The sequence below is a fragment of the Tenrec ecaudatus genome, chromosome X (assembly GCF_050624435.1).
Source record: "Tenrec ecaudatus isolate mTenEca1 chromosome X, mTenEca1.hap1, whole genome shotgun sequence".
Taxonomy (NCBI): domain Eukaryota; kingdom Metazoa; phylum Chordata; class Mammalia; order Afrosoricida; family Tenrecidae; genus Tenrec; species Tenrec ecaudatus.
Window position 1 is genome coordinate 119,682,043 of NC_134548.1, and position 17,642 is coordinate 119,699,684.

The 17,642-nt window shown below is 48.8% G+C and overlaps 1 protein-coding gene across 3 annotated transcripts in view; it reads right to left on the reverse strand.

Moving 5' to 3' along the window:
* TMEM164 (transmembrane protein 164) overlaps positions 1-17,392 on the reverse strand; it is a 247,122-nt gene extending 229,730 nt beyond the window's left edge. Inside the window, exons 1-2 of one of the 3 annotated variants that reach the window (XM_075538894.1) lie at positions 17,271-17,392; positions 15,963-16,635 (exon numbers count right to left, since the gene is read on the reverse strand). In XM_075538894.1, coding sequence (XP_075395009.1) covers positions 15,963-16,352 — 390 coding nt within the window. In that variant the 5' untranslated portion in view covers positions 16,353-16,635; positions 17,271-17,392. Of the gene's footprint in view, positions 1-15,962; positions 16,636-16,980; positions 17,079-17,270 lie in introns of those variants that run through there. The other 2 variants (XM_075538893.1, XM_075538895.1) reach the window with 2 other exon arrangements.
* Positions 17,393-17,642: the final 250 nt, after the last annotated feature.

Genomic DNA, 17,642 nt, shown 5'->3' on the forward strand with positions numbered 1-17,642 from the left:
CACACTCAAGTGTCTGGAACTTAAAAAAGGAAACTCTTGAGCAAATGCAAACCAACAAAGAACAAGTGCTGACATGAAGAGACCTTTTGTTACAGCCTTGCCCAGGTCGTTAGAACGAGTGAACTTCCCCGCAACATTTCTAGAGGTTGCTGGTTGGTTGGCTTGATGTTTATTTTAGAAATGCCCTCTAAAATAAGTAGCTCCTCCCAGGGAACCAGGATTATTACAGAAAACATGACCTTAGCCTTATCACTTCGCATAAACTCAAAGACGAAGGAGCAGCCTATTTACCCATAATACTTGGAAAAATGCCTGGAGGCCTTCCAATGGCTCTGGGAGGGTGGGACATCCCCACCCCATCACAAGGCTGTAAAGTCATAGGACCAACTCCCAGGCTCAGGAAAGCTGCATTTAAGTGGTGCCTGGCTGCTAGGTCCCAGAGAAAAATCTATTCTGAAAAAGAATAGCTAGTCTCAATAAAGGAGAGAAGTTTGTCATGTCCCAAAGATGTTCAAGGAATCATCTATCCTTTTTCCTGCCATTAAATGATGTATAAGTCAAGGCACACAAAGGATCAGTAAAAAGGACAAAGACTTTCTATGAGATGGACTGGCATGTGGCTGCGGCAGTGGGGTCAAACATCACAATAATTGTGAGGACTGGGCCATGTTTAACTCTGTTGTACATAGGGCCACTATGAGTTCGAACCAACTCCAGGGCACCTAACAATAAAAGCACCAACAAGGCACAATAATTTGATGTTTCCTTACACTCTTCTTCACCTTCAGCTGAAATACTGTCACTACTATCACGTTGTTTCTGACTAACACTGATCCTATGTAGGACAGGTAAAACTGGCCCTGTGGGGTTCTGAGGCTGAAACTTTTTACAAGCTGGGTGGTATGGTGGTTAAACATTGTGCTATTAACCACAAAGTCAGCAGTTCAAAACCACCAGCCAGCTCCTCGGGTTTTCTACTCCCAAAAAGTTAGTCTTGGAAACATACAGGGGAATTTCTACTCTGCCTTATAGGCTTTTGTTGGCATAGACTCAATGGCAGTGAAAATTCTTTATGGGAATACCAAGCCACATCTTTCTCCCACAGAGTAGCAGGTGGTTTCGAATTTCTGACCTTGCAGTTAGCAAGCTAACTAGGGTTCTGCTGCAATTCTGATCCACTGCACACCTGCCTTTCTGTCAGAAGCCTGGGCATAGTCCTTTCTCTTTACCCAACTCTGGTAATGGGTAGCCCTTGGAAAGTTGGACATACCCACCTCTCATGCCCGCCTCCATCTCAATCAAGAGATTAACGGAAAAAATTGAAAGATACCCAATGGCCTGTCTCTTTCTATCCCCTCCTCCAGCCACTCTTTTCATACTTCTGTCACGTCCTCCATGGTTTCCTAGGCTACCAGTCTCAATATGGCTTACACGATGGATCCAGCTTATTGATGAATAACAGCAATAATTAAACCAAAAAAGCCATCCTCCAAATTCTTCAGGAAGAACCGAGTGATTGAAGGTAAGCTTCAGATCATTCAAAAAAAAAAACCATTTGGCCCACAACAACCAGGCGACACTGCCCCTCAGAGATTATAAACCGATGCTACCGTAGGATGAGGCAGTGATAGAATCCTTTCCATACAGCCACTGCATCACATGTGCAGCAGCCAGCCGTTTCCCCTATACTCAGTTATGCTGCTGCAGATGCGGCTATGGTCCTGAAGAAGCTTCAGTGGAGCTTCCAAACAATTACAGACTAGGAAGAAAGGCCTGGCAACCTAATTCTGAAAAATCAACCATTTAAAATTCTAAGGATCACCAATCCAATCCATAACTGATCAGGAGGATGGTACAGACACAGGCACTTGGGTTGTGCACAGTATCACTCTGAGTCGGGACCAACTTGACAGTAGCCGACAATATGTTGCCAGCACCCACATTTCTCTGCCCATGCATGAGTCAAAGCTACCAGGAAAGCTTTCCTTGTTTCAGATCGGTTTTTCACAAAGTGGGTCATATCGCCCCCTGGGGAGTGCTAGAATGACCTGGGGACAGGCTGCAAAAGCAGGTGCTTACACTATAGTCACAGGAGCCTCGGTGGCATAATAGGTTATGTGTTGTGCTGCCATGACAGTCGGCATGTCAACTTGTACTTGTGTAAGAGGGGGCTCCAACCTGTTGAGCAGGTCACAGCCTGATGATGCCTCCTGGGAGGTGTGGCCTTTTTATAAGAGACACTGAGGACTCTTGTCCTTTCTCTGCCCCTTTAACCTTCCTGCATCCTAGGACTCTGTGCCAACCTGCAGGGGCAGCCCCATGTGGGCCGCCCAATCCTGAAGTGTATCAGTACCCTGCCATGTTTCCACTAGCCCTTGGATCCACTCGTGACTCTGCACTCACTGGCCCGTGGGCTTCCTGTATCCCACTTCCCCTTTCTGTATCATCAGCCTGCAGCTACGTGCATCTGAAGGAGGGCTCCAGCTAGCTTCCTGGACTGAGCTGGGATGCCTTCTTGATAGAAGATGACTTCTTGATATAAAGCTCTTTCTTACATATATATGCGTGTCACTGGGCTTGTTTCTCTAGACCAGCGGTTCTCAACCTATGGGTCATGACCCTTTGGGGATTAAACAACCTTTTCACAGGGGTCGCTTGATTCATAACAGTAGCAAAATTACAGTTATGCAATAGCAACGAAAATAATTTTATAGTTTGGAGTATCATCACAACATGAGGAACTGTATTAAATGGTTGTGGTATTAGGGATAGTCAAGAACCACTGTTCTAGACAGTACAGACTAACAAAGCTGCTAACCTCAAGGTCAACAGTTCAAAACCACCAGCCACTCTGCAGGAGAAAGATGAGACTTTCTATTCCAATGATAAATGAATGACAGTCTCAGAAACCCTCAAGGGCAGGTCTACCTTGTCCTTAAGATTGTCCTCAAGGGTTGCTATGAGTCAGAACTAACTTGATGACAGTGAGGGTTTTTTTGTGGGGGGGGTGTTAATATATACTTTATCCTGAATTAAGGGATAGAGTTCAAAAGTTTTTAATTGCCAGGGACGGGTGCTATTTGTTTGTGGGTTTGTGTGTCTAAAACCAGGGTAGTAGGACAAATCAGTTTGAGAACCCAAGATCTAGATCCCTTAAAGCTGCCTTCCTGTAACAAGTCCCAACATCAGGCACCCAAGTTCACAGTAACAGCCATGATGATGGTGGTCATCACTGCCATCATCATCACAACTAAAAGTGATTGACTATTTACTCTATACTGGGTATATTATGTGGTTTATTAGCATGTTCTCACTGACTTTTCAACAAAACCATGCAGGGCATACATGGCTATGATCCCATTGTATAAATGTATAAATTTAGGTTCATAAAGATTAAGCAACATGATGACTAGTAAAAACGGGCCACATGGGCTGCCAGTGCCAGAAGGATATATAATTGGTTGAGTGTACACAATCAGCCAGAGCAGCTGCTAACAATTTGACGGAAACAATTTCATTGCCCTCTCACAATAACCCTAGTCTCCCTGCCATCAAGTTGATGCTGACTCATAAAGTCCCTACAGGACAGGGTAGAACTGCGTCTGTGGGTTTTCAAGACCATAACTGTTTTTGTTGTAGAACGCCTCATCCTTCTGCCAGGTCAGTCAATGGTTTCAAACTGCAGACCTGGTAGTTAGCAGGTCTAACTATGTAACCACTATGCCACCAGGGTTCCTTATAGATCAGGTACGGAGCCCTGGTGGTACTGTCAGGTAAACTTTGGACTGCTAATTGCAAGATCAGCAGTTCAAACTCACCACTCACTCCGGGGAAGAAAGATTTACAATCTCAGGAACTTGATAAAGGCCTGTTATGAGTTGAAGTTGACCCCATGGCAAAGTGGTTTTTTTACAGAACTCCCATTTGACAGATGAGGGAAACCGAAGCTTAGAGCAGCTCAGTAACATATGTAAACTCACATGGGGATGAAACACCAACACAAAGCCAAGAAATATGGCCTGAAAGCTCTAACCTCTACATTGGGCTCACACTTGGCAAAGCCGGCATTTCAGACCGCCCTACTTGAGAATCCCTGTGGTGCCTTGATCCAAACCCACAGGGTCCCACCAAGAATGTGGCAAATGAATTCCAATGAGAAACCTAGCTACCCCTTCCATATACATAATAGCAACTCAGATCTGGAAAACTTGAGGAAAAGAAGATCAAGTCTTTCTAGAAGTCTCTCCTTACCCCGATGTGATGATTAGGCTTTGTGCCAACTTAGTCATACTTGTAAGAAGATATGAGTGTTGTCCAATCTGTCAATCAGATCACAACCTGATGACACCTCTTTGGAGGTGTGGTCATTTAAGAAGACATACTGTGGAGAACTGGCCTCTCTCTTGTCAGTTCTTCTGGCTTGCTTGGGTCTTATATCCGGCTGGTTTCTGCGGCCGGCAGCCCATGTGACCTGCAAACCCTAGCAGCTGTTGGCGCCCTGCCTTGTTCCTGACAATGTCGGATCCGCGCAATTCTGCACCCTCCACCCTGTGGTCTCCCAGTTTCCTCCTTCACTTTCCTGCTGTTTCAGCCCGCCGCTGCATGAGTCTGGAGGAGGCTCCAGCTAGCATTGGACCCCTGGACCTCAACTGAACTAGGCCAGGCTGCTTCCTTGATATAAAGTTCTTTCTTATACATGTATGAATGTCACTGGTTTGGGTCCTCTAGAAAACCCAACCTAACACATCCCATTTTCCCTCAACCTGATTTCTGAAAAGAGTGCCTCACCTTCAGCAACCTCTGCTAATGTTCTGCCCAGAACATCTAGTAACTGCATATTTTGGGAACCCTGTGGAGCAATTCTACTCACAGTATGAGTTGGAATCAACTAGACTGGCAGTGGGTCTGTTTATTTGTTGTTGTTTTTCCTTTTGTGGTCCCAGAGATGTTGTTGGGGGCTTACAGTGCAATCTGGTTCAGCACCTTATATAGTCAGCACCTGAACAAAATGTCTCTTGACTGGCAACAGCCAGAGCCCAGTCTGTCAAGAGTCTCTTTGCAAACACAGCTGGTTAACTGGCAGAGGCATTTCAATTCCCAGGTAAAATACACCTCACGTTTATGGCACTGCTGATGTGTGTCACAGACAGGGAGGCTGAAGGCATCTGGATGGAATCAGAGCTTGCTTACACATCGGGCTGCTAACTTTGCGGTCAGCAGTTTGAAACCATCAGCTACCCTGAGGGAGAAAGATGAGGCTTTCTCTGCCTGTAAAGGGATGAAGTCTCAAAACCCAAAGGGGCAGTTCTACCTTATCATGTAGGGTTGCTATGAGTCAGCATCCACTCAATGATAGTGTCTGAGTCCTTTCCTCTCCAGATGGGCATACTCCTTTCTCTCCTACCCAACTAAAATGCTGCCCACAGAGCAGAGTTGGGACTACCTCAACAAACAAGCCAAGTCTCCCTAACCTTCCAACTCCTGCCCTCCATTCCCTTTCCTCAGAACCAACCACCAATCCAGGGACAACACTCATCCGCCCCTCTCTCTTCCTGGCAGTTCCTCTGGCAGCTCCTACCAATGAACTGTGAGATGCCCTCAAGATCACCTCCAAGATCTCAGGCTAGTCACAGGTCCAAGTCCTTTGACATACCATGTACTGACTGACAAATAGGCAAGCCACACCCTATTAAGCTGGCAGTTCATTCCCTGTGAAAGAGCCAAGTAAACAGGACTGGGACCCAGAAGAGAAGGGGACCTCCCATGCCTTCAGATTAACTACTCTATCCAACCTGGAAAGTAACTCACATCGATATGATATCTTGGGCCTCAGCAAGTAGCATACTGAAATACTGCTGACCAGACCTCTCCTGGCCATGGGGAAGAGGCCAAAAACTGGACGTAAAACCAAAACCACTCTCACTGTCATCAAGTCGGTGCATGCCGACTCCTAGCGAGTCTATAGGACAGGATAGAAGTGCCCCAGTGGACTTCTGAGGTTAAAATTCTTTATGAGTAGAAAGTATCTCATCTGGTGGTTTTGAACTGTTGACCTTGCAGTCAGCAGCACAACACAGCACCACAATGCCACCAGGGCTCCTTGTGCAGGACAGACAGTTTGAAGTATGGAAGGGACTCTCTAGAGCTCAGCATACTCAGAGAGAGCGAGTTTGAATGGCTGGGAAGGTGGAAGGACTGGGACGCAAGGAAGGAAGAATATGAAAAAGATGAAAGGTTGGCACCAACGGTCATCAGTTCTGCTGGGGACCTAGGTGGCGACAATCAATAGTCATTCCATGAGCCGCTAAAACGCATCTCCTGCCTGCTGAACATCTCCTGCCTGTCCAATATTGTCCTATCTCGTATATGTATTTAATGTCTGCTCACCTGCCTTTATGTCCTCTACAGAATGAGCCTATCTGAAGGCAGCACAGACACACGTTTCTACCTTATGTGACCCATCAAAGGATTTCTTACCCACATCCCAGAAATGACAGAGCACTCAGAGTTCTACTTGGTTTGCCAAAGAAAGCATACTGAGAACCTGCCCCTGATAATAACATGTGAATGACGCCAGGATACAATTGGTGAGACATTGTCCTTTAAGGGAGGAAGTAGCCCAATGCATTCACACATAATGTTTGCTCTACCTGCGAACCCCTTCGTCCTATAACACTCCACAAACTCTTATTCATGCATTTACACACAGGTACAAAGTAGGAGCCCTGGTGGCATAGGCATTACACATTGGGCTGCTAACTATAGCAAGATCAGTAGTTCAAAACAATGAGCTGCTCCTCGGGAGAGCAAGTGAGGTTTTCTTCTCCTGTAGAGAGTTACAGTCTCAGAAACCCACAAGGGCAGTTCGACCTACAGTCCTATAGGGTTACTGTCAAGCAGCATGGACTCAATGGAAGTGAGTTTGGTTTCGGTTTTACTATGAGCCCAGGCCTGGAGCTAGGCACGGGGGACAAAAGAATGAACAAGACAAACAAGGATCTCTGCTCTCATGGAGCAAACATTCCTCTTTCATGAGTCAGCTCATATGTCACTTCCTCTAGGAAACTTTCCTTAAATGCGTCCGCGTTCATGCACACACGCGCACACACACACACACACACACACACAGACCCCTTCTGTCCTATATGCGCCCCTAAGGCTTTGTTCAAGTCTGTGTTGTATTTGCCATGATGTAATCCTGTTGCCCAGTTTTTCCTTCTTTGTCTCTCTCCTCTAAACCATGAGCAACATGATAGCGAGGTCTGTTTCTTATTTATCTTTGAAGCTCCAGTGCCTGTCACAATATTTGGCACACCAATATGAACTCCATAAACGTTTGCTGAATGAATGAAAGAATGAATGGATTCATGTGGGCATGTAAAAGCACAGGCCTGCCAACAGGATTCAAAAATCACCATCACGTGCCAGCAATTCTTCTAGTTGGTCTCTGCTGATCTTAGTGACCAGATGGAAGGACTGGAAGGTGATAAAGGAAGCATAGCTGACCTTATCTACTGACAAAACAGAGTCACCAATCAAGTCATAATGCTACCTGAAATTCCACCTTAGGGTTCTCAACCTCTAATTTGAGCATCACTATTTAACACCTACGTAACTACCAGATACTGCCAGAAGATTAAATGTCCTACCCAAAGGTCACCCAAAATTCACACCAGCCAGGAAGAATTTCTGAACCAACTTCCCAGCTAGTAGTTCAACCACAAAATAATGTCTCTCAAAGTAGGAGTCAAGGTCAGTGACCTCAGAATCACCTGGGACCTCGTTATACATGCAGGCTCTCAGTCTCAGTCATAGAGGTATTCTCAGAATCTCTGTATAGATGACCTGGCATCTGATTCATAACAAGCTTCCCAGGGATTCTCTTACAAATAAAATCAGAGACTCGCTCCTCTTCAGATGCTGTCCATTTAGCAGTTACAGGCCAAAGAGCCTGAAATGAACCAGATACTCCAAAATCCAATGGAGCAGAGGGAGGCTTCAAAAAAGTTTGCGTTGGCATTCCGTGTTTTCATGAAGATTTTGAAGCCCCCTCACATAGTGAGTTTGCAGGTTACAAATAGTATGGAAACTCACATTCACTTTGAAAGGACTGATGCAACACATAAACTAGAAAGGCACTGATAGCAAGGTCAATGCCAACTCACAGTGACCCTGAAGAACAAGGTAGAACTGCCCCCTGTGGGTTTCCAAGAGTGTAACTCTCTACCAGAGTAGAAAGCCTCCACTTTCTCCCTCAGAGTGGCTGGTGGTTTTGAACTGCCAACCTTGTGCTTAGAAGTTCAACGTGTAATCACTATGCCACCAAGCCTCCTGAATCAACCCCTGCCTCACAACAAATTCTTCATCTTCATCACCTTCGCCTGCTGGACATGCAGCTTTTAAATCACTGAAAAAGGCTTTGAGCCTTTTCTTGCATTAAATCACCAAAAAAACAAACTCAGTGCCTTCAAGTGGATTCTGACCACTTGAAGGGTATAAATCCTTTCAGAAACAGACTGCCTCTTCTCTGGCCCATCAAGCGGCTAGTGGTTTAGAACCACTGACCTTTTGGCTGGTAACTGAGCACTGAAACGGCTATGCCACCGGGGGGCCTCTGCTGCATTAGCCCACCCACCACCCACTGCTATTGGGTCCATTCTGAGTCACAGCAACCTATCGGACAGAGTAGAACAAAGTACTCCTTTCCAAGACTGTCAATCTTTTGGGGGACAGAAAGCCTCATTTTACTCCCATGGGGAAGTTGGAGAATTCAAATTGCTGACATTACAATTAGCAGCCCGATGCATAACACCTAATGCACTAGATCACTAGCCATCCTCTACTGCACTAAAATCAAGCTCACAGGGGAGGGAGCACTGGAACTGACTGTGATTACACAGCTCATTTTAAAGGCAATTTGGCCTAGAACTGATTGTGGTAATAATTACACAATTCTTCTGATATGACTGAATGAGTGAACTATCAAATTATATGATATGTGGATTGGGTGCAGATAAAAATGTAAACAACAAAAAACAGTGAAAAGTTTTTTAAAAAAACTCCTATCAAGTCAATTCTAACTCATAGCGACCCTATAAAGAAAAGGTAAAGAAAAAACATATGCACCTGTTCTGAATTAACTATAACTTCCATTTAAAGACACACTTCAGAACAAATCTCATTAATAAGCCAGGAACTGCCTGTATAATACAGAAGAAGGGAGAGAGGGAGAGGGAGGGAGGGAGAGAGGTGAACAGCAAGCCACTAGCCTAGTATCAATTTTTTTTACTTTGTATGATATTAAAGAAGCAAAAGAAGAAAATAGGCACATCCAGATGTCTACCACGGGACGATGACCAAGATCCAACAGCCTTCGTTCCCTGGTTGGGATGAAAGCAAGCAGTCACTTTGGGTAGAACACAGACCATGGTTCTAATAACCAGTTCCTTGTGATGGAAATTCAACAAAACGATGCGGGAGCTGCTGTCCTCTGGATATTTCAAAAAGCAGACAGAGAAATTCTCTTAATGGGTACAAGGTGCATGGAAACAGTGCCCAGGAGACCTCCAGGAAACGTAGACAAGGCCACTAGAGGGAAGAGAAGACAGAAAGAACCCAAACCCCAAACCTCAGCTCCATCAGTCACCATTATCCAGGCACACATTAAACAATTATGTGCATGCACATTATTACATTAAGCTCTGCAGGGAGGTACAAAGGGGGGGGGAGCAAAAGATGATTCTTTGTCTTCAAAAAGCTACCCGAGCTCATGATGGAGATGGAACTAATAATGTGTCAAAAGAGGTAACCAGACAAACACTTACCCGTCATGTCTACAAAGTTTTGCCTTTTGAAAGAGTGAGATGTTTAGAGGAAGACTCAAAGGCTCAGGAAAAGAGGACGGAAGGTGTTACCAGAATGCCTGGAATAACTGGAGTTAGATCAGGCTTATCTATAAGGGCTGCATACAAGAGAATATCAGGAGTGCTTACTGAGGGGAGGAGCAAAGGACAAGCTCTGCAAGCCTAAGAAGCTGGCACATCTCTGGCTGAAGAACAAGAATCCCAGGAGCCAGAGGATGATCAAGTGAATAGGAGCCATTACAGAGCAAGCACAAGTCTGGCTGTATTAACAGGTGCCTGGCATGAGTAGTAAATCTTTCCTCTTTGCTTAGGGGACCTAGACCTCTGTGAAGTGTTCCAGCATCTGGATTCCTATGCCAGCATTAGAGATCTGCAGAAATGGGCAAGGATCCAGCGAAAAGCCAGTGAAATGATTAGGGGAATGGATTCTAGTGGCTATCAAGAAAGGTTAAAAGGAGTTGAAGTTTGTCAGTCTGTGAGCTTCAGGGGGAAATGTCTTCGGCACCTGCCAAATCTGACTGGCTTGGCCCAGGCACTCTGTTTGTGACCACATAGTTTTCCAGAGGATTTAAAACACTCTGTTCCACGTGGCCCATTTCGCAGCAAAGACTGCGACAGGACAAGGTTAAAGCCGTTGCTCAGATTCCCATAGCAATGCACGGGCTAAGCTCACATAATTTTAAAACCTACCACTGCCTGTGAGTTGTTTAATCCACCAATCCACATCACTTCTCTTTATAATGGACGCCCTCAAAAGCCAGCAACAATGAAAGCTGGAAAAAGCCTCTGCAAATTTCCTTGGGGGAGAAAAAAATCAAACAATGGAAAAAGAATGCCATGCCTCACTGCTGAGGCCCATATAAACATCATCCCCTGGTGTCCCCCTGGACTGATGACACAGGCCACAGCCCATCTGATAAGCCGTCAGCAGATGGCTGGATCCCTCATTGTACCCATTTACCCACCAACGTCAATTCCAAGCAGAAACAGTCATCAGTGCCCCAGACAACAGATGCAGAATGAGGAGGTGTGGTCTGATCTGAAGGCAGGGGTGGGGGAGGAGAAAGCCTAGTTTTGAAATGCATCAGGCTTTCTGGAACACAAATCCATCACATAGCAATGGGAATATACCAATGTGACTTCAGTTCATTCCAAAGCTTTTTAAAGGTATGTACACTTTTAAGTTCTGTGAACTCTTAGCCAAGGGGGTGGCAGGAAGATGGTCCAAGAATGACCCCCAAGCACAGATAATGAATATTTGTCAGAAATTAGACTTGTAATACGGTTGAAAAGGGGAAGCAAAGAGCAACAGCTGCTCTAGTGGTGCGGGGGGAAGTGGGGGGAGGTGGCAAAGATGAAGCTGGAGCTTAATATGACTGGCTAAAAGCCACTGGCTTGGGGCTAAGGGATCAATAACATCCATTATCATTTGCCATATGTCCACCTGGGATACAGCTAGCTGTATGTGCATAGGCATGGAGGGTTGAATGACATATGTTGCGCCCTGTGAAGTTTAGGGTCCAATCAGAAGATGTGGGCACAGACACATATGGACACTAAGGGCACTGGACACTAGAACCAGACAAAAATAGCATCTTCCTGTGAAGTTCCTATGATAAAGATCACATAACCAGACTCATGGGAAACACAGGGTCACTCAGAGAATACGTCCTGGTGGTCCAGTGGTTAAGCACTCAGATGCTAGCCCAAAAGTTGGCGATTGGAATCCACCGATGGCTTCAGAAGAGAAAGACTTTGACAATCTGCTCCCAGATCGATTAGAGCCTGGAAGAACCAATGCACCAGTTTGCCTCTCTCATCCAGGGTAGCGAGGAGGCGGAATCAAGGCGGTGGCTCCCATCTGTCTTTGCTGGTACATTCAGTCAAATTGTTTGCCATTTGAATCCCTGATTCTGAGAAATGAGATTTTTAGAACTTATGCAGCCCTCAGAATCTCTTCGTGCTTAAAGCTTCCGCACCGCTTGTAGCAGCTGAGTCCTAACTGCCACTAACTATAAATAATGAGATCACTCAGCAGGACCATCCCCTGTTACCCAACCAAAATCACTGCCATCAAAATTCATGCCGACTCCCAGAGACCCTATAGGACAGGGTGGACTGGGCCCCGTGGGCCTTTGTCACCCAGACCTGCTGAAAGAATTTGCAGAAAAGAACTATCCAGGCATGAAGAACTATGCATTGGTATAATTGGTAAATGCTACTGACATTTAACAAGGGATTTTGCAATGGGGTTTTAAGCTTGTGGGCCCCCAAAGATCTCTGGCTGCCATTTAAATACGAGATGCTATTGCTTCAATCCTGCAAGTCTTTTATCATTTTCCAGTCCTGAGGTGGTTGACAAATCAGAAGGGCCCAAAAAGAAAGCCGACAGCAGGAATATATTAATCAAGAATAGAACTTGGATATAGTTCTGCCTTTCCACATGCTCTTCAAGTTGGCAGTTCGTTCCCCAAAGGCAGTGTGGCCGTGACAGTCTGGTAACATCCACACACTGCTGTCAAGTAGAGTCCAACCTATAAGAACCCTGTAGGACAAAGGAGAGCTACCCCTGGAGGGTTTCTAGAGCTGTGAATCTTTCTGGAAGCTGGCTGCCACACCTCTCTCCCATGGAGTGTGGATCTGAAACACTGACCTTGGGGTTAGTAGCCCGGTGTGTCACCACTGCGCCACCATGGGAATATTTACTGACTGCAATAAAAATGGGAGCTGGGGAGACAAACGGCTTTCCCTCCAAGTTTACTTCCTGGCCTGAAAAGAATACCACACAGATGTAAGCTAACATACACTTACTCTCTGAGAAAGAGGGTCTCTTGGTATCCATCTATCGAAAGGCACACAGCAAAAGGGTTTTGAAGTTACCTTGTTCCCTTCTGCAAATGCTGCCCTTTCCCTGTCAGAACCTTGAACCCCCAGGGAACCAACTTCCATAATATAGCTGAATTCACCTCCTTCACTTGCCAAAGTATTTTCTTTGTGTGCTCATTATCTTCCCTTGGGCATACACACCATCACAGGAAACATTTATCCTGCTTCTCCAAGGCCAGGCTAATCTATCACACCACTAAATAAGATAATGCATGTGGAAGTGCCTTACAAACAGGGAAGTGCTAGATAAATGTCAGGCATCATTAGCCAGATATATGATCAGGAGCCATGGCTGCAACCCAGTAAGAAAATTACTTTTAACCTTCTGTTAGTAGACAAGGGGGTTTCAAAGGGGGGTGGTGATCTTTTCATCCATTTATCCTTGAACCTTTTGAAGTCCCCGCTGGATTTTCATTAAGGACTCACATCAACTTTGAAAAATGCATATGATTTTCACTGTCTATAGAAGGGCTGCAAAGTTGGCTTCATTGATAAGCCAGGGGATTACTGTTTAAATAGGACAAAGCGGAGACTTGGGGGTAAAGGGCAAAGGAGTATAATCCTAGACACGTTTATGAATCCCTCAGTAAAATGCTGCTCGTTGCCTGATCAGCGTTGAAGCCAAACAAAACAAACAAATAAGAAACACCCACTCCCACTGATGCTGACTCACAGTGGTCCTATAGAAGATTCTGAGACTATAAATATTTAGAAAAGCAGACAGCCTCATCTTTCTCCCACATAGCAGCTAGTGGGATTGAACCACCAACCTTGTGGTTAGCAGCCCCAAACCCACAGCGCCACCAGGACCCCTTAGCACAAGACCATAAAAAAAGCACAGATGACAGAAAGCAGCCTATAGTCCCCCAAATATCCATCCCTCTGTCCCTACCAGCTCCAAGGGACATCATCATCTGCACGTGTCCCCAGGGGTGGGCTGGTCAGCTTTACGTCACTGAAGAGAAACAGAGCCAAAATTAAACAAGGTTGGCCATCTGACTTCTTCAGAGAAGATACCAGCTTCCTTGTTCCACCCGAGGCTAGGTGCATTTCAGAAGAGCTTCCTGCTGCATCCCCATCCTGTCGACAGAGCCAAGAAGCTGTCAGGCTTACAATCCTGACACAATTTCCACATTGGTTTCAGAAAGGGTACTCTCCCAAAGTCACACAACCATATAGAATTCAGTCTCCGGCAGCCTCTAAAAACTACTAACAACCTTGCCACTAAAACCCAGAGATACCATCACACAGCAGTAGTCTCAGCCCAGCCCAAACCACAAGCCATTGCCATCAAGTCCACTCCAACTCTGAGCGGCCCTGGAGGACAGAGCAGAGCAGCTCCTGTGGGTCTACACGGCTATACCTCTTCAAGGGAGCTGACAGCCTCATCTTTCTCCTGCTGGTGGGCCCGCAGCACAAACTCTCTGGTTGGGAGGCCAACGCTTAGCCCACTGTGCCATCAGGGCTCCTTAGCAGCAATCTCAGACAGAATGGATTTAGTCCTTTGTTGACCTTATGGATAGGCTCCAGGCCCCATTTGTAGTAGAGCCATCCCCTGGCCCCTACCACCTGCCGTCCAAAAAAAGCACTCCTGTCCAGAAAGCCTCACACAGCAGAGGCTGGGATGCGTTATTTCCTCTCATTAAAAAAAAAGCCCATTCATGAAAAAAGAAAGGGAATCAGCTCAAATTTTACAGAGATTCTCGAGCTGGGTGGGAGAACCCTGGGCTTCTTTGAATGGCATCACTTCAAGAAGCCTTCTCTTCAAAAGCTCTGTCCACTCCAATGCATAGCCCTGCTTGATGCTTACCGGGAATACGGGCGTGGGGTGAGGGTAGGTGGGTGCATCAATCCATAACCGTTTCTGGACTCCAAAGCTGCCCACACCTCCTGGCCACATCTGCCAGAAGGAAAGGGGCCCGAGGACACTCACTGCCTTTGACAAACTGGCAAATTAAGGTCAGGAAACTGTCATCATGCATGTTGCAAGGAACACACAACCAGCAAGTGTCTGCGCCTCCCCTGGAGAAGGCCCTGCCTCTCCAGTGACAGCCTGCAGCCCCAGAGAGAGGACATGCACTGGCTTTCCAACTCACATGCTAATTCATCTTTTGACTGAAGGCAAGTGCCAGGCCTGGAAAATAGGGATAATAATCTCCACCTCCGGCCCCACCGGAGGCATTCACAAGTCTCCTGAGAGTAACTTTCTACAAATATGAAAGCAATCCGATGCCAGTGACAGGTTGAAGACTGCCACGGGATAAAACGCAGCAGGCTTTCCACAGCCTGAAATCGAAAAAAAGGAAGGGTCTTCTTCCCTCTTCTCTCCTTTTCCCTTCCCCTTCCTCTTCAGCTTTAGAGCATCTCTCTGCTCGGCCGAGTCCAGGCAGACACTCTGGCTCTCGGTCCTCACCGGGATGATCTGTATGGCGCTGGCCACTTGACTTTTCCACCCCATTTGTCTTGCGTAGCACAGCTAATAGGTGGACATTGGGGAGGGTAAGCTAGCATCTCACGGAGTACCCTACGACCATGCACTCCCAGGGAAGACAGGAGAGGGAAGAGATGAAGAGGTGTGCCCAGCATCATATGGACAAGGGGACCACCAGCCCCAAAGTTCCTCTCAGTCAGTCTGGGGCTTGTTTCAGGGGACAGTTCATAAGAAATCAGTGGTGCTCCAACCCCTCAGAATTCAGAGGCCGGCTTCATTCTAAGAGTGTCCCCTCCCCAATGAAAGAGTCATGACAAGAAACCCAGCAAAGTATGATCCCCACAGTGAATACTAGGACACCGATGTGACTACCTTGAGGAAAAAGTGTTACCAAACCCCTGGGAAATAAAGTCTCACAAGGCCAGGGAGCTGGGCCCGTTGTCCACAGATGGGATGCAGAATGAGGATGTGGGGAGGGGCTGGACTTGCTGCTAGGCCACCTACACAGGGCTGAGAAGGAAGGGGTTGCAGGCCTCAATGCCAATCGTCCCTAGGGTTCCCTGCACAATGCCCCTCACCTCTACTCTGGGGCTGACACATTGTGCAAAGTTGGGGGCTGGGGAGCCCATGCTACAGTCGGCACACTGACAGGCATGCATTAGAACATCCTTTTTCAAGGGTCCCACTCCCCACTGGGATGAGGTGCTCGACACAGCCGAGTAGCCAGAGCACACACCTGACTCTAGCACTTCGGTTGCCCAGGAAAAAGTCAACAGACTCACATGCATCATGGTGACCAGATGACAGGGGTTGAGCAGGTAGATGACGGTCTTGGTGGCGAACTTAAAGCCCACCTCCACCCCGAAGGTCAGGCACAGGACTGCTAAGAGCAGATTCTTGCTCAGGCTCTCCTTGCCTTCCTCTGGCCGCTCGGTCACCTGCTCTGGCTGGCTGCCATGGCCACCCTTACTGTCCTCCTTTGGCTGCCTCAGGATGTGCCGCAGGGCCACCAGGATCTCCAGCAGGGCCAGGATCAGGACCACCACACTTTCCAGCAGCCGCTGCTGCCAAGAGAGGAAGGCAGCACAGTCGGGGCCCCCATTGCCCGCAAAACTGGGGTCCACACCCCCATAGAGCCAGTCCAGGAGATTTTGGTAGCTATACCGGGACATGATGCAAAGTGGTGGCCCCAGACCACTGTGCAGGTAGCCCAGACCGAGATGGAACACAAGCCGGAAAGGTTGCCCGGGGTTTGGGACTTGTACAGAGGGCACGCCCCCAGACTCCCCTCTGGACACTGGGGCACCTGAGCAGGGGGAGGGAACGCTACACGCGAGCGAGCGAGGCCTGGGGTAAAGTGCTGGCTCTAACGTCTCCCCACGGCTGTCTGGGGAGCCCCCCGCGCTTCTCCAGTGGCCACCAACGAGGCAGGGTTGAAAGGAGCCGTTGGCCAATCTAAAAGGAAGGAGAGGAAAAAAAAAAAGGTCTGAAAGAGGCAATTGCATTGGGCATTACCAAGCAGGGCAGGGTAACTATCAAGGGAAGAAAAGGGGAACCATTGGGGGGAGGGGGGGGCGGGGGGCGAGGCAAGCAGGGGTCAGAGTCAGCCAGAGGCCAGGAGGGTCTGGGCGGGCGACCTAGGGGAGCGGGCCACGCCACGGGGGTCAGCAGGGGGTCAAGAGGGGTGAGGAGGGGAGGCGCGTGTAGAAGCCCCCGGAGAGGGGCGAGCGGGGCGGGCGACGGGCCAGGCGGGCCGCCGGACTCCACCTCTCCCGCCCTCGCCACTAGGGGAGCGCTTACTCTGGTCACCGCGTGGCTGGGCCGGCCCCCCCTCGTGAGCAACTCTGCCGCCAACCGCCTTGGCGGCCCCTTTAGAGCCGGCCGGGCCGGGCCTCCCGCGCCCAGCCCCCAGCTCCACCTCCGGGGGAGCACCTCCCCGCGGCCCGCCCGGGACCAGCCCCGCACGCCGGGAGGAAGCCAGAGGGCGGGCCCGAGGGAGGCCGGGCCGGCCGGGGGCTGGGCTCCCGCCGGCCCCCGCCCTCCGCCCGGCCCCGGGAACTGGCCTCTGCGGCCCGCGGGGCTCCACTCACCGGCAGCTCACCCCCCGTGGCCCAGGCTCGGGCGGCCGCTCGCCTCCCCCGCTCCCCGCGCTCCGGCGCTGGGCTCCCCTGGGCGGCCGCCGCCGCCACCAGCGTGCACGGCTCCTCCTCCCGGTCTGCCGCCCCCTGCCGCAGCGGCGCTCGCGCCCTCCTTCCCCGCCCTCCGCGGGAACTGCTCCGCCTCGCGCCCCCGCCGCCGCCTCGCCGCCTTCCCGCCCGCCGCGGGCCCCCGCCGCCGCCCCTCCCACCCGCCAGGCAGCGCTCCCTCGCCCTCCCGCCTCCAGCGCACTCTCCGCCCCCTTCCTCCTTCCTCCTCCACCCCCTCCCCGCCCTCCTCACCTCTGGCCGGCCCGAGGCCCCCTG